The 24,378-nt window shown below is 44.3% G+C and overlaps 2 protein-coding genes across 3 annotated transcripts; one reads left to right on the forward strand and one right to left on the reverse strand.

Moving 5' to 3' along the window:
- Nucleotides 1-3,634: 3,634 nt before the first annotated feature.
- MMACHC (metabolism of cobalamin associated C) lies at nt 3,635-7,248 on the forward strand. 2 transcript variants are annotated; one of them, XM_054285829.1, is made up of 4 exons: nt 3,635-3,716; nt 5,593-5,787; nt 6,157-6,309; nt 6,858-7,248. In XM_054285829.1, the coding sequence occupies exons 1-4, from the start codon at nt 3,645-3,647 to the stop codon at nt 7,167-7,169; spliced, it is 732 nt and encodes a 243-aa protein (XP_054141804.1). In that variant the 5' UTR covers nt 3,635-3,644; the 3' UTR covers nt 7,170-7,248. The 2 variants fall into 2 exon arrangements, with proteins under 2 accessions (XP_054141804.1, XP_054141805.1); XM_054285830.1 differs by having other exon boundaries at nt 6,861-7,248.
- Nucleotides 7,249-16,303: 9,055 nt separating this feature from the next.
- PRDX1 (peroxiredoxin 1) lies at nt 16,304-23,457 on the reverse strand. Its single transcript, XM_054285827.1, has 6 exons — nt 23,378-23,457; nt 20,525-20,641; nt 19,550-19,703; nt 19,161-19,283; nt 18,226-18,356; nt 16,304-16,684 (listed from the first exon to the last, which is right to left on the reverse strand). Exons 2-6 carry the CDS (start codon nt 20,628-20,630, stop codon nt 16,599-16,601), a joined length of 600 nt encoding a protein of 199 aa, XP_054141802.1. The 5' UTR covers nt 20,631-20,641; nt 23,378-23,457; the 3' UTR covers nt 16,304-16,598.
- Nucleotides 23,458-24,378: the final 921 nt, after the last annotated feature.

Below are 24,378 nucleotides of genomic sequence, written 5' to 3' on the forward strand. Positions count from 1 at the left end.
ATGTGCTGTGAGGCCAGGGCAGGAAAATGCAGAGAGATTGGAACAGTTTAAGCTGATGTTGACAGCACAGACAACGTCTCATGAAATCAGAGCTTAACAGGTGGGAGGGTGACATAATAAGGGAAGGCATTAGGCTTTTATAGAAAGAAATAGGGAATCAATATTTAATTACTGGAGAATTGCAATGAAGTTGCATTATTGAAACCATCTCACCAAGCTGATACAATGTTTTTTATCAAAGAAAACTTAATAATGAATCTACATTTACTTCCAGACTCAGTGTTCACCAATACTTCCCTACTAATAAAAATAGACATTTATATGCTTGTGGTCAAGAGCTAGAAAGATCAGAAAAACTGACAAGGAATTAAGATGTCCTTTGACTCCATTTCAGTTACCAAATTGTCCTGACTGTTCAAACAATTTGTGTGAGTCTCTCTCTCTCTCATTAGGTTCCTACCTAATGCAGAGCAATTGTTCCTTGCCAGGGTCAGGAAAAGGTTTCAAGAGCTATGGATGGAAAGCAGAAGGAAAATCCCTTCTGTTACAATCAGTACAACATTGTGTCTTTGTCATTTACTATTGTGGAGAGCAATGAGATCTAATGATCCTTTTTGTATGAATGCTTCATGATAACACCAAATCACACTGTGTGCCACGGCATGGCAGCATTAGCCTGAGGGGGATGAATGAAAATGTTGTGGTTTTTCCTAATAATAGAACAAACCACAAAGCCATACCTGAGACACAGACACCTCACAGACACATGGTTGCCTTCCCCCAGGGAAGTGAGCCATATTCTCTGGATGCTGTTTTGCTGTAGCACAAAGCTGTCAGGGGGGAGAGAATGGAAGCAGTGACATGAACTCTCAGCCAGACCTGTGACAGTTCAGACATCTGGCAGCTGTCTGAGGGCAGCTGGGGTTGGGCAGAGGGGACAATGAAACAGAGCCAAAAAGATCCAAGGATCTTCAACAAGGAAGCTGAGATGTCACTCATTTCTCTCCAGGGAGCAGGGCAGAGCCTTGGTAGAGGGGGTGGGGGAGAGCAAGGCCCAAGCTATCAGAGGTTTGAGGCACAAACAAAGCCAGTTCCCACCAGCTGGGGAGAAAGGAATGTGAGGGATGGGAAAACTGGGAAGGGATTAGAGCTCAGGCATTTCAAATGAGCGCCTCGTCTTAAACTCACCAATTATTTCAGTCATTGCAGCTAAGTGCAAGTAAAGTATTGTCCAAACAGCAACAAGGAGACTGCCCTGACAGAGGGCCTGGGTGGGAGATAGTAACACTCCTGGTTAAACAAGGCAGATGATGAGGTGGCTCAGGGAACAGCTCCAAGGACAGATGTGAAGGAACAGCAGGTACCATCCTCCAGCCCACGTGGAACGAGCAGATGATGCCAACCCTCAGGATACAAACATCTCAGTAAGGGGCTGCCTTTAGGATCACAGAATATCCTGTCCTGGGAGGGACCTGTAGGCACCCAGCTTGTGGTAACTGGGAGTGGGGCTGCAGCTGAGCCTCATCCCCTGTGGCTACAGCTGTGCAGGACAGGTGACCAGCACTGAAGGCAATGAGATATGGAGGGCTGAGGTTACTGACCAGTCACACAGGGTACAGAGGGCACACAGGTGTAAGGCATACTAAATGAGGGGAATAAAAGGCTGGACTGAAGGGCAATAAATGGCAGAATCTGTGAAGCCTTCTAATGGGGTATGGTGCAGTATGGTGACATTCTGTGTATTGTGGCCATTTTGACTGTGGCATATGCTGTGACAGGGACCCACAAGGATTGTCAAGTCCAACTCCTGGCTCTGCACAGGACAACCCCAAAAATCACCTGTGCAATTGAGAGCATGGTCCAAATGAACTCTGGCAGTCCCAGTGCTGTCAGCCCTTCCCTTCATGAGCTGCCTCAGAAGGACTGAACACCCTTCCTGCACTTAGCTTAAGATCAGCTCCGGGAGAGGGCACACACTGAAGTCAAACCTGCCTCAAGCCTTGTCAGTTCAGGATTGAAAGGGAAGAGCCCACTCACAGAGCTGGCAAATCTGTTTCCTTCTGCATCAGTAAAGCCGGAGCCACACCTGGAAATGAGCTGTGCTCCACAGGACAACAGCAGGATGAGAGATCAGTCCCCAGCATCTCTGAGCTTGCCAATCCAGCGATTTGCACAGCACGAGCTGTCCTGCAGAGCTCGGAGCAGCCGCCAGCCAGCAGCACCCTCCTGTGACACATTCCTGCAGCTCCCAGGCAGCTGCTCTGCCTGACACCGGGAGCTGCGCTGGCTCCTGCAGCGTGAGCGCTCCTGGGCACCCCCAAATTCCCTCAAGGGGTGTCCCCTCCTCCTGGTGTGTACAAACTGTAAGATTGTGCTCTATTAGACTGAGCTTTGTGGCCCCTCACCTGAAATACAGGGGACAACTACTTCCAAGTGTTTTCCAGAGGCAGCCTCTGATCAAGCACAGCATTAAGCCCTTCAGAAAAATCTCAGAACTGAGAAGAGGAAGGGAGCTGGACAAATAACATACCAACATAGGCAAAACCCTCTTACTTCCAGCATCTAAGATGCAAAGCATTTCTGCCTTATATCCAGCTCTTTCTCTTTCTTGAGCAGGGAGATGGAGCAACCTTGTGCCAGGCTACACTCAGTTTCTTTTTTCTTCAGCAGGACTTCAGAAACCTAGACAAGAAGTGATCTGTGTAAGAGGCTCTTGCAGCTATCAGTGCTTTAGTTCCACTGCCTTTACTTTCACTGCTTCATAGCTTATGGATCTGCTCCTGCTGGAGCTCTTTCTCCTGTTTTAGTCTATTCACAGACTGAGATATTCAATGATATGGGCAGAAATAGATTTTGTACGAGGATTACTTACAATTTAGTCCAAGAAAGAACATAGTTAGTGGTCTAGTGCAACTTCACAAGCTGGAAATACAGGGAGATCTGGAAACAATAAACTGTAATTCTAAACATGACTGACAGGATCCATCTGCCCCCCCAGTAGAGAAGGCATGGATATAATAAGGAGGAACTCTCGGGGTACTAGAATATATAAGGAAACTCCCCAAAGCAGTAAATTTGAATATCTGCGGTAGTTCTGTCCCCAAGACCTTGGACATTTGGCGTCCTAAAACCCAGGACTACAGGCTGGAGAGCATTGCACTAATACTATAAAGCTTGCGATAAGCAGCTATAAAGATTAGGGTAAGGAGATCCAAATCTGAGGCTCAGTCTCCAGTGTGGCAAGTGGTAAGCAACACAGAATCTGCAAAGAACGTGTACTTTCAGAAGGGGAAGGAGAGAGGATTGCCAGCACAGAGGCCTCACTGTTTCAGCGAGCAGCACCCTCTCACAGGCACAGGTGGGGCTTTCCCACACAGCATGAGGCCAGGAAAAGAGGCCTAATCCCTGGCGGGGCACAAGGCGGGAACAGCGAGGCGACCCGGCCGGACTGCGCTGGCTGAGCATGCTGGGACACGGAGTCCTCTCCGGGGGAGCCGGAGCGGAGGGGAAGACACCGCGCACTACAACTCCCGCAGTTCTTTGCGCGCCGCGCCGTCTCCTAGGAGACACTGGGATGCGCGCCGGGGGTCCCGCCGGGCCGGAACTACCGCTCCCGTGATGCCCCGCGCGGCGCCGCCGCCGCCATGGAGCGGCGCGTGGCGGAGCAACTCCGCAGCACGCTGGGTCCGCTCGGCCTCGAGGCGCACGCCTTAAAGGTAATGACGTCAGCGTGACGTCACGGACACGACGTCACTGCCCGCGAGCTGCGGGAGCTGAGGGAGCGCGGGGCGGGACCCGGGGCCGCGCAGGGGCCGGGGGCGCCAGGGGTCGGTGCCCCGGGGAGCTCGGGGCGCCCCTCGGCCGAGCGGGGCCGGACTCGCCCCCGCGGAGCCGCTGCGGCCGGCGCGGGTCGATGCGCAGCGCGGGGTCCGGCCGGCCCGCCCGGCAGCGCGGGGCAAGGTGACCGCAGCGGCAGCGGCTGCTCCGGCCCTCGGTGCGGGCCCCTGACCCGCGGGGTCGGGGTTTCGCAATGACACATCTGCCCCGGCAGGCGGCAAAGTCCTCCGGGCAAGGTTATATTTTAGCTGAGCGTGGGAGCACCTGTCTGTGGAAGTGCTGACCACCCCATGGCTCCTCTGACCTCTGTTCTGCCCGTGGCCCCTGCAGCCTCTGCCGCTGTGCCCTGTGCGGCTGTAAATGCAGGGGCTCCTTCCTTACCTGCCCCGGGACAATCAGCGGTAAATCAATCTGCAACATCGAATACAAATCAGTCTGCAATAAACGTGCCCTTCCCTCGGGGAGTGTTGTATCTGTCACCTGAAATATTTTTATTTCCTGCTGTGATCTTGTTTGCATAAAAAGTACAAGGCAATGAAGTGGTGAGAGAAGTAATGAGATAAGTGCCTCCAGAATTTGGAAAACTCAGTGCTGCTTGCCTAGAACATATCAGCAGAATTCAGGGCAGAACCCAGATAAAGACTGTAGCTACGAGATGGGAAAACCTTTTGGCCCTCTAGCTCTCTCCAGATTTCATTCTGCCACAGCCAACCCTGGTGCACTGACTGATGTTCACTGGGAAACCAGCAAAGCTTAGATTCACAGCTCTCTAATTCCTTGTAACATCTCAATTCAGCACCTTCAGAGCCCCAAAACTGATTAAACTTAGAGGTTCATATCAGAATGTAAACTTCATAGTGAATCTAATTTTTGTTCTGAGTTTCCTCATGGGCAGTCTTGCTGCCATTGCCAGCTGCAGAGTCACCACAAGAGTAATTTCACTGATTATTTAGAATAACCAGTACATTTCATTTTCAAACTTACTGTTCCATTGCTCAGCATCTCTCTGACTGTTAGACCTGGCCTTGTGGCACCCCAGGAGGGAGGGAGTTGTCATAACCTATGAAAAGACTGATGTTACTGTGCAGGGCATCAGGAGTGGGGTGCAGGGGGTTTGGCCATTTCCTCCTGCACTTGGCAGTTGCAGTTCTGAGCCCTGTCCTGGTCATGCTTCTTGCTGCCCTGGCTTGATCTCTCGTTTCTGGACTGTGTCCAGCCCTGGAATCAAATATCCAAATGTGGCTGTGTCATAATCCTCGTGCTGCTGATAACAAACGTTTTTGGGGGGGGCTTAGCACTGCCAAGAGCTTCACATCCTTCATTCCACACAAGTGTTTCCTGCAGAAGTAGTAAAACATTCAACTTGTCACACAAAACAGAACCACCAGTTTCTTTCTGGCACAAGATAAGAGAGAAAAAAAATCAAACCTATAAAAGCTTTATCTGACCCAATCTGATTTGCATTGGCAAGACTGATTGCTCATACTTCCCTCTAGGTTTCTGAGCAGAGCTGGATAAAGGGCAGACTGGAGCTGAATGCTGTGTGTGATTCTTATCTCACAGCTCACAGCACAGCTTCCCCAAACTGTGAATCCTGGTGTGCAAAACAACTTGGTTTGAAAGGAAGGCCCTGGGCAGGTTGCCCAGCTGGGTTGCAAATGAAGGGGGCTGCAGTTATTTCCACATTTTTACATTCCTGCATGTCCACTAGAGTGGTGTCTGTGTTCTAATGGAAATTTGTGTTTCTTTGCCAAGGTTGGGTGGTACAATGCTGTTCTCCCGCCAGCCTTCCACCTCCCCTACCCAGATGACACGCTGGCCTTCGTGGTCCTCAGCACGCCGTCCATGTTCGACAAGGCCCTTAAGCCTTTTGTGAGCAAAGAACGGTTAAAAATAATCAGGGATCCTGTGGATCAGTGTGTTTCCCATCATTTATCACGTGTGAAGGAGGTAAGAAGCTGAAATCCCCATTCCATGCAGTGCTGTGGCACATAACCAGGTGGGTTGAGCAGCAGACAAAGCCCTGCAGGCTCCTGCCCTGCTCTTTGGGAGGGTGAAGCATTATTCCTGAAGGAGGGAGCATTAGCAGGCTTTGGGTGCTTTACCTGCGTGTTCTGCCTCTGGATTACATCTCACAGCTGTGAGGGAGCTCTGCAGGCACAGGCTGAATGCCCACAGCCTCCAACCTGCTGACAGAATTCAGCAGCAGGATGCGGGACTCTGCAGGCTTCACATGTGCCTGATTTGCTGCCATCCAGCAGTTCTGGAGTGGCAAGGCTTTTTCCATGAGCCTGGGCTGATGTTTTCATATTTTCCCAGAAATTCCCTGACCAGAGGGTGGATATCATGTTTGATTACGAGCTGCTGCCGAGCCGAAAGCCCAAGTTCCTGGCACAGACAGCTGCCCACGTTGCTGGAGCTGCATATTACTACCAAAGGAAGGATGTGAAGCTTGATCCTTGGGGGAAAAAGGTGAGGCAGAAACACAGTCTGGGAAGAACCATTGGACTGCAAACATTGAACTGTACAATGATTGTTTGCTCACTAGTCACTAGTTCATCTTGCAGGAAGCTACAAAGTCCAGAGCACATATAGGTTCATAAAATGTTTCAGGTGGGAATTGGAAGCTTCCAAGATTCTTCAGGGTAGTAGGGAGATGTCATGGAGAGAAATATCTTGATCTGTTAAACCTACTTAGATAGAAGAATAAATGGCAGTGTAAAGGAAAACCTGTTGCTTAGAGCATTACAAACTGGGGGGGAAATGCTCTGTGGTTAATTTCTGTAATAGATTTGCAGAAAGGAACCTCTCTCCACATTCCAGGGAAGTGTGTGTGGGCACAGGAAAGCGGGACTGAAATGCAATGCTTTGAGCCACACGCTCAGGAAAGTTTTCCTTTCTGCTCTGTACAGCTCTCCAAGAGAAGGTTGGGAGAGAGAGAAGCATCTGATGGATGCTTTGAACTCTAGCCTTGATTACACACAAAGTAAGGCAGCCTGGATGTTTTTTTTTTGTTCCAGAAGATCTTTGGCGTTTGTATCCATCCCAAGTACGGTGGCTGGTTTGCTATCCGAGCTCTGCTGCTCTTCCCGGGCATCCAGGTGCCGTTCCTGGAGCAGCCCCCCCCTGTGGACTGTGTGAGCTCCGAGGAGAAGAGGATTGAGCTGCTCGAGCAGTTCAATTTCCACTGGCAGGACGGCCGCTACAGGGACATCATTGAAGTGAAGGAAAGGTACTCGGAGGAGCAGAAAACCTACTTTGCCACTCCTCCAGCCGAGAGATTCCGGCTGCTGGGGCTCTCACAGGAAGCGCAGAGAATCACATTTCACTGAGAAAGCGGCTCCGCGAGGGCAGAGGGCAGCAAAGGGCAACTCATGAGCACGGCTTTTCCCGGTGCCGAGGGGGAGGAGGAGGAAGAAGGAGGAAGGTTATGCTGGTACTGACATGGCAAATCCAAACAGCCTCAATGCAAACATTGCAATCAAAGCTTCCCTGAGAGAGGAGCACTGCTCTGCCGTCTGTGCTGCGCTGCTGCTGATCTGGGGTGGAGCCCAGTAAGCTGCCATTAACCTTTGGTGGGGAGTAGTTTAGACACCCTGGCAACTCCAAAATCCATGCTGCTCATTAGAGAAATCACTTTTGTTCTCAATAATTTTCTTTCTGAATGTTTTGTTTTTATTCTTTGTAGGTGTAAAAAAAAAAAATCAGTCATTGTACTACTTAGTTGGATTTTGTCTAAACTTGGGGCAGGTACTTTTTTCGATGTAGCCAGCATTTTATCAACCCTCCCTAGGGAACACATGTCCAGTCTTTACAGCCTTGCCTAGGTCACATTTAAGCATTTATCCATTCATAGAGCTGAAGCTGACTGGAATATTTGGAAAGATGCTGAGTAATGTCCATATGATTGGAGGTTTTATTCACGTTAAGATAACTCACTGAGAAAGACAATTCTCGTGGCCTTTTCTAAGGTAGACCACATTTGTGTTAAAAGTATTTTTCAGTGCCAGCACACAGCACACCCCCCACAGTTACTGCCACAGTTTCCTGGTGTGTTTTCTCTGTGGGAAAGATTGTAAACCTGCACACATGTAAAAGCCATGGCACAAGGCCTTGTCACGTGCACAGGCAAACAAGCACAGAAGAAAGGGAAATATTAATGACATTTATGTTACTTATATTGCTGGATTAAACATGTTCAGACAGAAGCAACATTTTTTCCATGACTTTGTCCTGTTACATTTGTTCAGAGGCTACAATGCACCTGGAAATCAGGAATTAATTTCTCTTTGAGCAATTTGAGGCTCAGATCTCGTTAATATAATATATTAAAATAATATTTAGAGGGAGTTGTTTTACTAGACAGCAGTGCAATGCTGCAAATGGACAGGCACTTTTTTCCTTTTGAGGGTACTAACATGATGAAGAAATACTCACTTTGCAGAACTGAGCCCTTTCTTTTTATGTTGGGATTCTTCAAAGCTTTGGAGACTCCACCAGGACGGTTGCCCTCACCATTGCTCACTGCTTGATACAGTTGCTCACAGTCAGTACACTAACTCATTGTAATCCAAATTCAGGATAACAAGCTTGCTGTCCTGTAAACAGAGTCGTGAGAGTGTGATCACTGGGTTTGTTCACTGCATTTGCTGTTACAAAAAAGTCTTTGTTGCTTTCCATGCTTTGTTCATCTCTGACTAAGGCAGACACCTGACTTAGAATGTGATAGAGGTATTGTGATGTTTAATTTAAGGTAAAGAATGAAATTTGTTTAAAATCTGTTCTTTTGTTACAAAATTACTCCTGTTTCAAATTTGTTTGATGTTTCAGAACTTTGAAACTGAACTGTAATTTACCAGGGGCTTGAGGTAATGGCTCATACTCGTAACAAAGACAAAATACTGATTCACTTAGAAGGATAAATACAGATTTGAATCAAATCTATCTTTTTATATTACAATTTAAAGTAAATTATTTTGATTTTTTGGTATTGATTTCTTACAAATATTTAATATTTTGTCTTAATTTATTAAACAGATTACCATGGTCAATGCATTTCAATTTCTGTAATTTATTTCTCTTCAAATGGTATTTTGGTTACTACATATACAAAGTTGTAAGTAAATCTCAGTACTGAGTATTTTTATTTAAACGATGCAGTTCTCTTGTGGAGAACTCAAGATGTTCAAGAGAGAATCAATAATGGGTTTTTTTTATATCCTGAAAAGAGTGAGCTACCTAAGACACACATGGTCCAGTATCTGCAAACTAAGGGAAAAAATGGTTATCTTAGCAGAAGGTGGTAAACTATTATCACAGGCCCACTGGGATATGAAAAATAAAACCTGCATCACATTATGAGTAAGTCCAATAAAGGTTTATCTTTCCCAGGTCACTTCAGCAGAAGCATTATAACAGCAAGCACCATGATAGTGCACTTCTCATTTCTTCCTCTGTTCTTAACAGTAACAAAAGTTCCAGATGTCCAGTGAGACATAACTGAGGGACTTTCCCTCAGTAGCACTAAAGTGAGGCCTGTAGGTATTGGGATTTTTACTGGTTAAAACCTATTGGTGAACAGTGATCCGTGTTCCTTGTGCTTCTGGGAATACACAGTTGTGTCAGGCAGAACAGAGTGCAAATATTTAGCAATATCCATTCCTACTACAGTGATTTTGGAGTGACTTGGACTGGGCATTACTTTCTCTCAGGCAGCTCACTGAGATCCACAGCTGCACAGTGAGATACACAGTGAGTAGATTTCTCCCCTTGCTGGTTGCAGTATAATGGCCTTTGTCTTATAAAATTGAAGTTTCAGAACCTGTTTGACTTACCTCATCTCTTGGGACAAGACCAGGCATGGTGAGGAATGGATCAGCCTTGGATCCTGAGGCATTGTGAAGGCATTCTTAGTTTCAGCCCTTGCAAATGTCAAACAAGTAATTGCAAATACGTGGATAGATTTACTAGTTCAAGCATCACATTTTACATTTTTAAGCAAGTTGTTCTCTAAATCCTAATTTTTAAATATTTATTAAAGACTCTTCCTCAGTATAACCTGTAGGGTGAGTATTCAAGAGCTGAACAGGAAAAATAAAAGAAATTAAAAGCTATTTGAATTTAAATTCAGTTTTAGCAACAAGGTATTCAGTACATTTCAAGCTAATAAAATATTTTATGGAGAATTAACAAATTTGTAATAATTTCATGCATTTACCATTCTTACTGCCCTTATGCTTTTCCCTATTTTTTATTTTTCTAAAAATAACTGAGATTTTAATAACAAAGATTTGACAGACAATACCAATTAAATACAAAGCACAGTGTAACCTGGTTACCAACAACCATCAGGGTTGTTGCTCAAAAAACACCTCCAAAAACACTGCCGGTGGGTTTTGGTATCAGTTTGAATCAGTTACATCTCAGTGGTACAATAATAAACACTAAAGTTTCTTTGTAGTATGAAGAAGAGTGTGGCAAACTTAATTCCTGATACTGACTTTTTCTTTCTCCCATAAAAAGAGTGGCTTGTAACAATGCTGTTTTCCTCTGAACTATGGAAAACTAAAGATGCTTTGCTGTGTAAATGTGTGCTGGTGTGTCAATCAAAAATAGCCAACCTTAGGAGAGCAGGGAACTCTTCTAGTTTGTTGTTTTGATGGGAGTTTTACAGCCTGGTTTGGGTTGGGGTTTTTTTAGGGCTAGATTGCCCTCCTCTGGATCAGAAGCATAATTTTACTCATTCAGTATAATACTCATGGTCTTTTATTCATTTGTGACCAAATGCACCTGGAAATCAGGAATTAATTTCTCTTTGAGCAATTTGAGGTTCAGGTGGTGTAACTACTATTTGACATGAGTTATATTTCTGAAAATGCACATTGACTTGAATTGAAATTGAATCAAAAACCCCCAAGTTAAGAATAGTGGCAGCTACTGCTCAGTGCCAGTGTGGTTATCAGCACTCTTTGTTAAGCCTCATGCAAAAAGTGTGTTTAATAAATTAGCTTTGAATCCTGCCTTCAGCAGCAGCAGTTCAAAACTCTTCCTCTGAGGGAAGTGGTTTTGCTGCTCACTGCAGCGGAGAAACAGCTGCACCTCTGCAAGCTGAACTTTCAGACATTCATCTACCAAAATAGAGAAATGTATTCATGAGAGGGGTTTTGCTGTTACACTGGCTTCCTGTGCTATCATGTATCCTGTGACAGATCATCCATCATGTTTCCTTCAGAAAACAGAACAGGGCACTTCCCTTCTAGGTTTTCAAGGAGGAAACAGCACCAAGGAACACAAATGAGCTTTTCTTTTCCCTCTGTACTCAAAAAGATGTCCACATTCCTTAGGAAATACGGTAGGAAACTTGAAAGAATTGAATATTTTGTCATAAAATAAGCAGTAAGATATTTAGTGGAATGATTAAAATATCTCCAGTAATATACCAAGATCTGCAAAATGTGATCATATGTGCATATAAATATTTGAAATGGCTACTATCATTCATTAATATTACATCTATAATTCTCATGTTATCTTTGTTGATGTTTGTACATAACTCAGTGAGAAAGCAAATTTACTTTTAATTACTGCATGTTTTCTTTTCCCTCAACACCTTGAAAGTTCTGAAGATCAGACACATTTGCACTAAGTTGCTTGGGGTTTTTTCCTTGTGCAGAACAAACCATGGGACAGGAAAATTCCTTTAAGTGCATTACAGAAGGAGTAGAGGGATTTTCCTTTTTTTCCTAAATTTATGCAGAATCATAGCTCTTTCTGTGAATGCATTAATTTCATGTCATTAACCTTTTTTCCAGTATTGTTCAAACTAATCTTCCTGAATCATTCACTGTTGCTTCAGTCTTCCAAAATGTAAAAAACTGCCCTATTGTTGTAAAAAGTGATTTTGATGAAATGCATCAATTTTAGGCTATGATGTTTTATCAAGTGTAGATTGAAGGCTTTTTTCCTTCCTAGACAAAGGATATTGGTTTTACTCATCAGTGCAGATACTTCAAAAATCTATTGCTGTGGAATATGGGACATAAATCTACTGGACTTGGTGTCAGAGGACAATGCAACCTTAATGACTTCACCTATATTTAGTCACATATCTGAGCTCAAACAGAAACATTCTAAATTCAGACACGTGTCCCCATAACATGTACAGTGATTCAAGTTTCAGGTGAAAGAGCCAAATTTCACATTGAAGCAAACCTTTCATCACTAGGTGTGGTGAGAATTGCTTCCCACATGCTCAGCTCTTGTTCAGGAGCACTGCAAACAACTCACAGCCTGTTCTCCTGCAGCCACCCAGGGCTGTGCAGGACAGGGCCATTGGTAATGCAGAGTTGTTTAACTCTACATTAAAGGCAAACTCCTGTTTTTTTCTTTCCAAGGATTAAAAATAGAGCTACTATATTCATGAGCAAAAACCATTTCTTCGATTTCTTTGTTCAGTGTTCTTTATGTATGTACCATTAAATTCTATTAAAAAAAAAAAAAGACACTAACACTTTCTGAATTAATTGTCTAAGCATGGTGCATTCCACTACTCTGCACTTCCCTCATTTCACCCTTTGCAAATTAGAACCAAGACATTTCTGGTTTAATCCTCTATCAATCTAGAAATATGCATCAGGATGAACATTTGCAGACTGTCATGTAATATAATACTGAACACCAGAGCCACTGAAAATTTCAGACTATTAATACAATAAACCTGAGTATTTTAGCATAATCTTTACATAACTGTTATTTTGATGTGTAACATTACTAAAAGCTGCTTTCATGGAGCTTTTGCAAACAAACAGACTTTCCTAACCAAAGGGCATAATTTTGCAATACCTGTGAGATACAAAATGCTTGCTTTTGTTCTTTGAACTTTATTGATTTGCTGGACAATCCAGTAACATATTCAACAAAGGCCTGATAAAAAGGATGGAATACTTGTTAAGAAAATAGTACTTTTAAACATTAGTAACTTTTTATACTGTTTTTCAAAACTACTGAGAAGCTCACTTTGTAACAAAGTGATAATTCTTTAAAATGTAAGAGGCAATTTCTTTCTTCCAAGCATCTAAATATAAACATGTAGTTGTTAATTTTGAAATAACTCAGAAGTTGTACAAAATCTAGTAAAGGTTTGATTCTGTATGTTGAATATCAACCATCACACCCTATATATGCCAAGATATAATATATAGAATTTCTGTCTGATGCACAGCTTTGTATTATACATTCCAAAAAAATCAAGTTGCTCCTACACAAACACATCTGAAAACTTAATTACAAATATCTGTCACAAACATGAGGGAATGATTTTTTTTTAATTCTAGATAATTCGAGAGCACAATGTGTGTGTATTGGGTTTGTGTGGCAAAGTTTGGTAGCAGAGGCAGGGGGTGACAGGGGTGAGAAGCTCCTCAAAGCTTCCAAGGGAGCCAACAGCAGCCACCTGTGGGATAACAGAGCTAAGAAGGGGGAACAATTGTGCAACAACCTGCAGCTGCAGAGAGAGAGGGAGAATGTGAGGAACAGCTGTGCAGGCACCAGGTCAGTGACAAAGGAGGAGGAGGTGCTCCAGAGCAGATTCCCCTGCAGCCTCATTATCCTACTCTAATTTGATTGGTAGTAAAATTAAGCCAATTTCCCAAGCGTGTTTTGCCTGAGACAGTAACTGGTGAGTGATCTCTCCCTGTCCTTACCTTGACCCATGAACCTTCCACTATTTCCTCTCCCCTGTCCAGCTGAGGAATGCTTACATAAATCCTCAGGAATCACAGCAATCAGCAACAAATTAAGAGATCTACGACAGAGACACAGTAAGATATATTTCAGTTTTCCTTCAGCTGACTATTCTAAAGAAATAAATGAGTAAATGTTATATTTATAATAAGCACTTAAACTAGGAAAATAGATGTGCAGTCACTCACACATTAAAAAAAAAGAGCAAATATCATATCCATCCTTTCAAATTTACATCTTCAGGGAAAATCTCACTAGGCAGCTACCCATCCTGTTAAATTCAAGCACTGCTTGAGGGAGGTTTTAACCTCACTGGGAAATATGGCACCTGTTGATTGCGAAGCAAAAGTAGTTCATAATTGTATCTTGGTACATGGAAAAAACCCACCTCAATAAATTATTAGAATAACAAAAAACTAAAATTATAGTTATTTGAGTATCGTAAAATTTACACCAGCCTAAGATGTCATGATGCAAGGAGTGGGGTGTAAGCCCCTGAATACTTACTGGAGATTCCAAGCTCTATCTAAATCAATATAGAGTTTAAACAAAGAAATAATCTTTTTGATTTGAAGAAGTTTTGTTACACATTTTTTGTGTGTTATTCTCTTAGAAATGTAAATTATGTAAACATTAAAATGACATCATAGCAAACCTTCCCAGGAATGACTCATGTGGCTGAAGAATGAAAAGGAATTGTTTAATTGCATTGATTCCCACTGTCAAACCTTTTATGCACACATGTAATACAGTTTCTAATCCACAGGGATTTGGTTTCTTGGCTGTTTGCAGTTTCTGCAGTATCATCACTCACCTGTGACTGTGATCCTTAGGCAGGTACAGTTTGCAGCCTCCCAGTGTGGGGGAGCTCAAGGTGGGCAGGACACACAGGAAATTACAGCATGTGAGGGAAACTCCTGACACCAGAGGAGTGGGACGAAGAAATGAACCCAAGGGGTGTTTCTACAGGACACTCCTATGCCCAGATGCGCTGCAGGGCAGCTCTGACCTCTGACAGCAGCCACAGCAGCTGCTGGGGTCAGAGCCACCCTGAGACCCTCACCTTCCTCCCAGGGCCTGGGATGGGCACATAAAGATCCCCTTTTTGGAGAGAGGCTCAGGAGCAGAACATCAGAGAACCCTTGTACTCTCTATGTCCAGGGGTAGGTGACCAAGTAGCTACAAAATCACTCTGTACCACTGCCTGAAAGGGGTTGTAGTGAGGTGGGTTCGGTCATTTCTCCCAACTAATGAGCAATGAGACAAGAGAAAATGCAATTTGCACCAGGTCTGGATTAGATACAAGCAAAGATTTGTTCACTGGAAGGGTGGTTGGGCATTGAAACAAGCTGCGCAGTGAAGTGGTACAATTATTATCCAGGAAGTATTAAAAAAGCTACATAGATGTGGCAACTGGGGACATAGTGCCCTCCAAGTAACTACTGTAATTAAATTTATATTTCAAGGCTAATACAACAACTAAGCTAAGTTTTACATTAGCTTTTCCCTAACTTTAATCCTTTTCACTTGCTAGAAAAGAAAGTTTGTAACTTCTCACTCAGCCACACTCATTTATATTCCTTTTACTTTGAACCATATAAATGCCCCTGTTACTTATCAATGCTTTCCTGGGAAGCTGGCCTCATGTGTTATCTTGAGACTTTGGATTTTTTTAAAAATTAAGCAGAAGTGATCCAGCTAAACATTACTTTCACATATCTTCATGGGGATTAGCTACTTTAGTAGATATTGAACTATTTGGGACCAAGGCTTCTGCCACATACTTTTTGGAGCTGTACAAAACAAGTTTACTACTCAAGGCATACAACTTTCACTTTTGAGTGACATAAGTAGCCCTGGGCCTCATCTTTAGTGTTGCTGACTTTAAGCAGGACAGAACTTGTTTACAACCTGAGCTGAAGATGGTTACAAGGTCCGGTAAGAATTTAATCTTCACAGGTACATGAAGATCACAGGGCTCTAACTCCTTTCCATTGTTAGGCAAGAGCTCATTACCCAAGTCCTCAGCTTTGAAGTTTATTCCTATCACAAACCACACTGAGCTATGAAGCTACACAGCAGTCACAGCTTTGGTATAACTTAAGGCCAGTCATGTGCTCTGAGTTTTACATAATCACTTGAAATACAAAGATTAAAGACAAGGCTGAGCACACCTGAGTACCAGATTTTATAATGTCACCCTTTTGATCCAGATCATATGACTACAATCTAATGGATAACTGGCATATTATCACCTCCATGACATGTAGTGGTAAAGACTGTGGATGAATGTTGCATATCCAAGGAAGTTTCCTTTCCAGAAAGCCCAGTATTCCACTCCCATAGAGACAGCATTCACACTCAATGTTGGATACCCAGGAATGACACGAACAGACAGTTTTGGCTAACATAGATGCCAGAATGATTTAAGTTGACATGGTGCACGAGGTGATGTCCCACCTTTGTCAGCCACATGCTCCAAGCAATACCACAGGGCTCAGAGTTTAAGCCTGACAGCCTGATCCTGCATCTAGCAGCCCAGCCATGAAGAGTGTGAGGAGTACTTTATTACTTCAACATGGAAACCAAGTCTTCTTCTCTCCACTCTAATGGAGCTGTAGTAAAAGGACTTTATGACTCAGTATGTCTACAGAAAGCTTTCAGAAGTGCAGCCTGCACTGCTCCCAGGTATCCTGATGACAACATACAAGAACAGTAGACAGGGTGCTCTTTTCACAAGTTTAATAGAGTTACAAAAGGATAGCACTGCTCTATGTAACACATGGCTAACCACAGACACGGCATTGTCACTAAGGTCAACAGGGCTTGATGTACAGATACTGATTGTTAGGATTTGCTATGAAGGTACTGTCAACAGGACAAACTTTCCTTCAAGTAAAAAAGTTACTGTTATAACTATAACATGATCCCTTGACTCAGATGCAATGACTTAATCAAAGTTCAGTAACTGATACTTGCTCTTTATGTAAGGCATACTAGTTTCCACTCAGGCTGAATGTTTATTTCTGCTTGGCGAAATACTCTTTACTTTTCTGAACATCAGGCTTGATTGTGTCACTCCCAGGCTTCCAGCCAGCTGGGCACACTGAAATGATAAGAATGTTTAAGTCTTACCAGCTGCTCCTGCAGAACATGTTTTACACAACATTAAAGCAAAGTAGCAACTCAGAACATGTACAGATCTTTGCAACATACAGACAGTGCATTTAGTGTCACATGATGCTTTGTTTGGCTTGTTTCTATTTGTTTACTGGGCAGTAACACCCAGACCAGGTTTCTGCCCAGACACAGTGGGTCCTTTCCACAAGCACCTCTCCCAGCCCCACTTAAAAGCTTCTGGGAAGTTTGATAGCAAAGGCAGCACCAGCTCCAGCAGCCAGGTCAGAAAGGCTCTAACACCACACTACACTTATCTCCTTGGATCCAGCCAAGTTTGTATTCCCCTGATCTTTAATCCACTCTGGTCCAGCCCTCCAGCTGAAAGGGGCAGGGGAAAAAGCGTTCAACTGTCACTGGTTCCCCTACATGGCTATCAAAAATGCAGAGGCTGCAGGGTCTCAAACTTGCAGCAGCTCCTTGAGCAGCCTTTTTTGAACAGTATTCCTTCTTTACTGTCATGGAATGCTGGATGCTAGTTCCACTCAGGACTGGCAATTTTAGCCACAGAATGCTCAGCTTCTGAGTGTTGCTACACATCTACTCTGGTCTGTCCTGATTTGGATGTGACTGCAGTCCTGAAGTTCTAAAGGAAAACCTTTTGCCAGGTTTTGACTACTCAAAGGTACAGCAAACCCCTAAAGGCTTCATTTGCATGACATGTGACCTCTCCATCATCAAATGTTTGAGGTCTCCTCACATAACATATATTTATATGCTACAGTCATGAGAGCAGCTCATTTTAATAAAACCTGCCCCTGATTTACCACTTCTGAAGCACAGTGAGTACAACCAGCAGCAACACATGACATCAGTTAATGACAACTGAAGACTACTAACACCTGCATAGCAATTTTGAGTTTCTCTAACTTGGTTCTAACTTTTTATCTGCAGTGTCTTTTTTTCCTTTCACACCTGCAGAAAAGCTGGCAGTATCAAACACCTTATTCCTCCTGATCTATGGGAACAGAGACTCTCATCCAGTTTACCCTCACTATATATTGACAGATCAGTAGACTTTCAGGAATTTAAGTAGTTTGTCCAACAGGCTGCATAAAACACTACATTAGAATTGATGGTCTCAACCTACCAAATCTGAGAGCAGAATCTAAATCAAGCTTTCTCTTACAGGTTAAGTTACTAAATGTTCTTCATTTCTGTCTCAAGTATGCTCTGTGTCTAATTGAAAGAGGCAACTTCCATGTGCTGGACAAGACATCCATCACCAAATTGATTTAGGTGAAATTTCAGCATGAACAAGTACTCAAGGGATAAGTAATTGGAATAGGATAAAGCATTATGATGTCCTTCAACAAGCAGATTTACAGAACCAGCTGCATTTTAACAGTCGCAATTACCTGCAGTGCACAGATTGACACATGTACTTAATACCTTTCAGTGACCCTTGATTTAATCTGCATAGTTAATACTGTTCTTTAGAGAAAACATGAAATTTAAAAGCTCTCTTACCTTCTCCATGTTTATCTGTAAACTGGAAGGCCTGGACAAGTCTGAGGGTTTCATCAACAGAGCGGCCAACAGGAAGATCATTGATTGTAATCTGCCTCAAGATCCCCTTGTCATCAATTATGAACAGACCCCTAAAAGCAAACAAAAACCAGCCCTGAAGTTAAGCATAGCTTTTGGAAGGCTGATTAGACTGACATGAGTTTCAAAACCTCAGGTTCACTATTTGATTATGGCATTATTTGTACCACTTACTGTGACCTCTTCCTAGCAACTAACACCTTGGTGCATGCACAGCAATGAAACAATAGCAGCTGGAAGCCCAACAGGAACTAGGAGGGACAGGAGGCAAGTCAGAGCACTGGCACAGGAAGATACTACTCAAGAAAGATACTAGTAGGGAAAAAGCAAAACAGAAGGAAAAAACAAATTCAAGGAGAGACATTCTCACATTAATAAAAAATCACTACACACTGTTCTCAAAAAGACAACAAGCAACAGCTCATCAGTCCTCCAACATCAGGTTTGGAGTTAGCAGAAGCTCAGCTCCCTTGGCACCTCTTGTGAACAGCAGACTAAAGACTTGGGGTTTAATTAATCTGCACTTTGATCACTAGATTAAATACCTGTAATCATGTTCATGACTATGCAGGTCTTGCATTATCACTGTTTGCAGCTCACCTGCATGAGACTCCTGCACTGAGCAGCAGGCAGGCAAAGGGAAGCAGAATTTAACCTAAAAGCACAGGAAGCCTAAGCCCCACAGAGAACCAGGGACCACCTCCCCTTGCAGGAGGGTCTGACAGCCTGCAGGAGCTCACAGCTACAACAGCCAATAGCTTTAGCTGGCTGCAGGTGTTCAAGTGTACACAAGCTCTGCGCTCATCTCCATGCATTGCAACATAACTTTATCAGCTCTTTCACCTCTGGCACATTACCTGTATGCAATACCTTCATCCTCCTTCAGCACTCCATAGTCTTTGGCAATGGCACGTTTGGTGTCAGAAACCAGGGGGATTTTCATAGTGCCCAAACCTCCCTGCTTCTTAGGAGTGTTGACCCTAAAAGAAGAAAAGTTTACATGTTAAAAACATAGGCAGTTCAGAATGAGGGCTCAAAGTACAACAGAAGCAGATCCTTTCTGCAATATCATACTCAATCTGCCATGCAGCAACAAAAGAACAGATGCCCAGTATGCTCAGCTCTGTTCACCAGCACCTGGCACTACCAACACTTACCAAGTGCCTTTGAATACACCCAGGACTCAGTTCCTGCAAGAACTGAGGCCAGGGAGAACAATTTGTTGGGTTAAAAGGCTGATTCTTACCAGGCAAGGTGACAGAAGTGAGAGTCAACAGAAGCTCCAATCACTTCACAGTTGATTTTCTTGAATTCATCAGCTCTGTCACTGTAGGCAATGATTTCAGTTGGACAGACAAAAGTAAAGTCCAGGGGGTAGAAGAAGAACACAACATATTTTCCTAGAAAAGCAGTACAAGCAGTTAATCTGTTAGGTTTTCAAGAAAAAACAAATAAACTCCACCAAAATACAGGAAAAAACCTAAACCACCACCTTAAAACCCCACCCAACTGAACTCCCCAAACCCAGACTGTCAAATTTAACAGGGAATGCTTGTCTCTTGGGTCTGCTCCCATGGGCCTGCCCCAAGTACAGCTCTGGGTGTGCTACACCAATAGACCCCATGGCTGACCCCTAACAGAGAAATGCCACAGACCTCAAAGGCTACCAGCCAAGGAGACATTTTAATAGGTGAGTACACTGTACTGACTCATCACCCTCATGTTGCCTGCAGCATTATTAGAAATGTATTTCTAAAGCTGTCAACATGAGTACTTGATTACTTCAGGCTTTCCCTTTGTTTTGAGTGAAGTTTTTTTGGCAAAGCAAACATATTGCCAGCACTCTAGAGAAAGGGACTTTGTTGGTTAGATGAAAGAATTTACTTTCCATTGACAATGGTGAGACAGAAGATGTTGCTGTGCCACAGTGTGGAAATGTTACACCAGTCTCACTATGATACAGGGCAATGAGCCTGATGCAAGGTAACAGCTTAGAGGAGTTTTATGCTCACTGATAACAATTATCACAGCTGGGACACTCAGTCATGCTGCTGACAGCCTTATAAGCATACTGCAGCCACCACTGCACAAGTTCTGGTCTTCAGTCCACTGCCAAGTGGTCACTATCATTTCAAAGCCAAACCAAGATGCACCTTCAGATACCCTCCAGTCCTTCCTATGGCCAGACTATCTGTGTAATTAGAGAAGTACATGAAATTACCTTTGTAGTCAGAGAGTTTGATGTCTTTGAACTGTCCATCTGGCATTACAGCCGTGGCAGTAAAGTCAGGAGCTGGTTTGCCAATGAAAGCCTTTCCTGAAGACATCTTGATTTAACCTAGACAGGAGTTAACACCAATACAGTTTAGATGGTGGTACATTTGCACCTGGAAGTAAGGATTTATTCAAAGCATCTTATCAATCTAGATTAAACAAAGACAGTTTATCAGCACTCAATCTTGCAACAAGGCTTAAGTGTTAAATGAGTTTTGACACCTGGGTAGTTGAGCCACTATAGAGACTGCCAGCACTTCAAAATATATGGCTCACGGCCTCCTAAAGATGCAGTAATGGTTATCTAACCAGTAACAGCTCAGAGTCTGGGAAACTGCTACCTAGAGCTTTACTAGTACTCAGAAAACCATATCATTCCACGTGGTGGTGGAGTAGAAAGTCTGTTTTTTAGACCTTTCAATGAGAAGAACCTTATTCAATTTTACAAGGGAATTTAAGACCTCAAACTTGAGCTTCCTGTTCACTCAGAAAGAAACTTCTGTTAATCCCCAGGGAACATTGCTCTGCATAACTACACTTTACCCTTTTGAACAATTCAACCCTTTTTTATTTGCAACCAGAAAGACTCATGGCACACATGGAAATCACATTCTATGTTAATTACCATTTCACCAAGACTAAATCAGTACAGCCAGGTTGCTTCCCCTTTAAGTCTATTGAAAAATAACAAAGAGGTACACAAGGACAAGAGAATGCTCCTTTCTGGCTGCCCCAAAAGCTTGTCATCTGTAATTCATCCTGTGCAGCATTTCTGTTCAGTCTGGGAGTGCAGTATAACCCCTTAGACTTCCAGAGCATAATCTTTCAAATAGGCAACTCTACAAACCTAATTTCTGCAGATCACAAAATATTCTTAAAAGCTATTTCACTTTGTTCTACACACTGCAGCACTGGCTGCCTCAGAGATAAAAAACACCTCAAAGGTTAGCATGAGTCTCATGTTGCTAAGGAAAGCCAAGAGCCAAGGATTGTTCCAAGTTGTGCCTGCAAGGCACCAAGTCCGTTCTAAAAAAGGTTGGGAGCACCTCATTTCTTGGCTCCCTCCCCCTTGCCAGCCACTTTTTTCCTGGAGAACTAGCCCACAAGTCAAACACTTAGCTTTGAACCCACACCTAGCCTTTTTAGCAATGGTTTTGCTTTTGGAGGTTTCTCTCACACACTCTGACATTAATGATCCACCTCTCAGTTTTCATGCTGAGAAGCACCCACACATTCAGCATTTCTAACTGTGCAACAAAGCTCCTTATCCCCACGCTCATCCAAGGGTTTTTAGTCTTTAACTGCAGCAGACTGGGAGAGAATGTGGTGGCCAGGACTAGAGATCATTTGTAGGATGCAGTGAAGCAGCCTGGCAGGAGGACATCAGGAATGCTGTACCCACAAACGCAGCTTTGATTCTCAAAGTGCAATTCTGCAAGAGGGACAGGGGAACAGCAACTGCACAGCATTTATCTGAGATGCCTCCAACTAGCAAGTTTTATCTTATAAGCAAGAGCTGCTCGACCCCACATTTTTATCACTGGATTACATTATTTTCTGTTATCCAAGTTCAAGGTCATCTTTTTGCTCAGTACTATACCAGTCCTTCTATATTTGTTCCATCAGCAATCCTCTGGAGTACTTCACTAGGTATTCAAGGTCAGACTGCTCTTTGATACTTCCTCTTTCTAAATTACAAGTTATTGCCCCTTTCTCTGGTAACACTAAAATCTTTTAGTGTTTGCAGGAGCCCTTGGTTGCCTCACACTTCAAGAGCCATGTGCTTTCCTCAGAGCACCCGCTGTGACCCGCCAACCCTTCCGCTACTCCTTGTGGGGTCAGCGCGTGTTCTGCTCGGATTTTGAGCCACAGCATTTCCTAACCCGCAGAGGAGCGGACCACAGAATCATTGTTACTTCCTTTCATTCCGGAGGAAAGTACAATGAGCACCTTAAATCAAATACACTCGAATCCGGCCAGAATATCTTTGTTGCTCATAGCCGCAGACGGCCTCAATTATCTTCAAACTGCAATTATAATGAACCAGGCCCGCTCTCTTGAATGAGCTATTTCATACCTTTAGGGTGGCTTGAACAAAAGCGAAAGGCCGTTTCAAAACGCACCATCAGCCTTCCACTCCCACCTTCAGACTGCCACAAAAATGCGGTCAGGCCACTGCGGCCGCGGCGCCGTACCGAACCGCGGGCATCGCGCACGGACCGCGGCACGCGTGGCGCCCAAGGGGCTCCGAGGCGACCTCCGAGCCTTCCCCCGCCCGGATCGCCCCTACACCGCTCTGGGACAGCGGGAGCCGCCCCCTGCTTGTCCCCGAGCCAGCGCTCGGGTTTGGGTTTTTTTTTAAGGCTTAGAAGCGAGAAGCCGCCTCGCTTGTCGGGGGAAGGGGCCGCTCGGCTACCTGCAGGCGCTCCGAGCGCTGCCCCCGCGGGCCCTCCCCGCGGCTCCTCCCCGCGCAGCGCTGATAAAGGCCCGAGCGTTGGAAGGGCTTATCTGCTCGCTCTGCCCGCCAAAAAAGGCCACACCAACACCAGGGAAACTGAACACGGCGGTGCAGGCGGCAGCCGCAGCAGCGCGATCCCTCGGGAGCGGGACGCGGGGAGAAAGGGCTCGCCCTATGCGCCTCGCTCAAGGGCGCATCCGCGCAGAGGGGGAGGGGAAAGCGAACAAAAAACCCACCCAAAACAGTAGCAAAAAACACATAAAAATAAAATGAAACTAAAAAAAAAAAAAACCCAAACACTGTGCAAAGCCCCCAGCAAGCCCCGCGGCCCCGCACACTCACTCGGAGCGCAGACCGGTCCCGCACACCCAGCTGCAGCGGCTCCGCTCGGCCCGGCCCGGAGTGCCGCAGCCCCGCCGCGCCGCCCCCTTTATAGCAGCGCGGATCTCGCGAGCGGACGCGGCGGGAGGGGAGGGCGGCAGCGCCTGCAAGGGCAGCATGACTTGGCAGATCCGGGGCCGTCGGGGTGCGAGTGAACGCAGATCATTCCCTGGAGAGAGCCCCGGGAAGCGCTGTGGAAATACCCAGTGCCGCGGTTATAAACGATTGATGGCCTTGGTGCAAGAAGCGATGGCATTTTTAGTGCCTTAATTGACCTAGCTATGATTATTTGAAGTCCTCAGAGGGTACGCAGGACTTGAGAGACATTAAGGGATGACTGGCATGCCATTCATGTGAATTAAGTGTTGGCCATTGACAGAAATAAAACGAAACCTCTCACGAGCGGAGCAATGTGTGTTAGCAGTGTTCCAGAAGTGCGGTGTCAAATCTCCATCCTCTCGCTCTGCACTACCCACTGTCCCCTCTCCCTGATACTTGTTCCCAAGGCTTTCATTGATTCTTCTCCATCAATGGGAACAGCGATTCCAGTTATGCAAGTCAGCAAAAGAAAGATGAAAACTAAGTATAAAGTCTAATCGTTGAGCTTCAGTGGTAGGATGGAAGCCCTTGGAAGATACAGTTACTTCAGGGAGTTTTGCATCATTCAGTAGTGAAGCTGCTCTGAGGGACGTTCAACCTCAGGGATTCCACATTAGCACTGTCTTTGAATCCAAGAGTGAAGGAGCAGTGTGGTACTTTTTAAGGGCCAAATTCTGAATTTAAAGGTGAAAGTTTTATTAAATAATGAATACTAAAAGCCATTAAGCCATATCAAGGACAAAAATGCTTGCTTCTGTCAAAAGAGATAAATGTGCTCACCAACTGATTTTTACTCATCTGGTTTGCAGTTTACAGTTGTGTTTCTTATACCTGTTAAAACTTGATTATAAATTGTAATGAGT

The sequence above is a fragment of the Melozone crissalis genome, unplaced genomic scaffold (assembly GCF_028551555.1).
Source record: "Melozone crissalis strain CALT ecotype California unplaced genomic scaffold, PUWL_Pcris_2 ptg000045l_1, whole genome shotgun sequence".
Taxonomy (NCBI): Eukaryota; Metazoa; Chordata; class Aves; order Passeriformes; family Passerellidae; genus Melozone; species Melozone crissalis.

Bases quoted from the DNA above. Each gene is read 5' to 3' on its own strand.
- MMACHC (XM_054285829.1), top strand. From the start codon at position 3,645: ATGGAGCGGCGCGTGGCGGAGCAACTCCGCAGCACGCTGGGTCCGCTC. The intron at 5,788-6,156 runs GTAAGAAGCTGA...ATATTTTCCCAG, and splicing joins ATTTATCACGTGTGAAGGAG to AAATTCCCTGACCAGAGGGT. The intron at 6,310-6,857 runs GTGAGGCAGAAA...TTTTTGTTCCAG, and splicing joins TTGATCCTTGGGGGAAAAAG to AAGATCTTTGGCGTTTGTAT.
- PRDX1 (XM_054285827.1), bottom strand. From the start codon at position 20,630: ATGTCTTCAGGAAAGGCTTTCATTGGCAAACCAGCTCCTGACTTTACT. The intron at 19,284-19,549 runs GTAAGAATCAGC...TTCTTCTTTTAG, and splicing joins CACTTCTGTCACCTTGCCTG to GGTCAACACTCCTAAGAAGC. The intron at 18,357-19,160 runs GTAATGTGCCAG...GTTTGCTTTTAG, and splicing joins GATGAAGGTATTGCATACAG to GGGTCTGTTCATAATTGATG.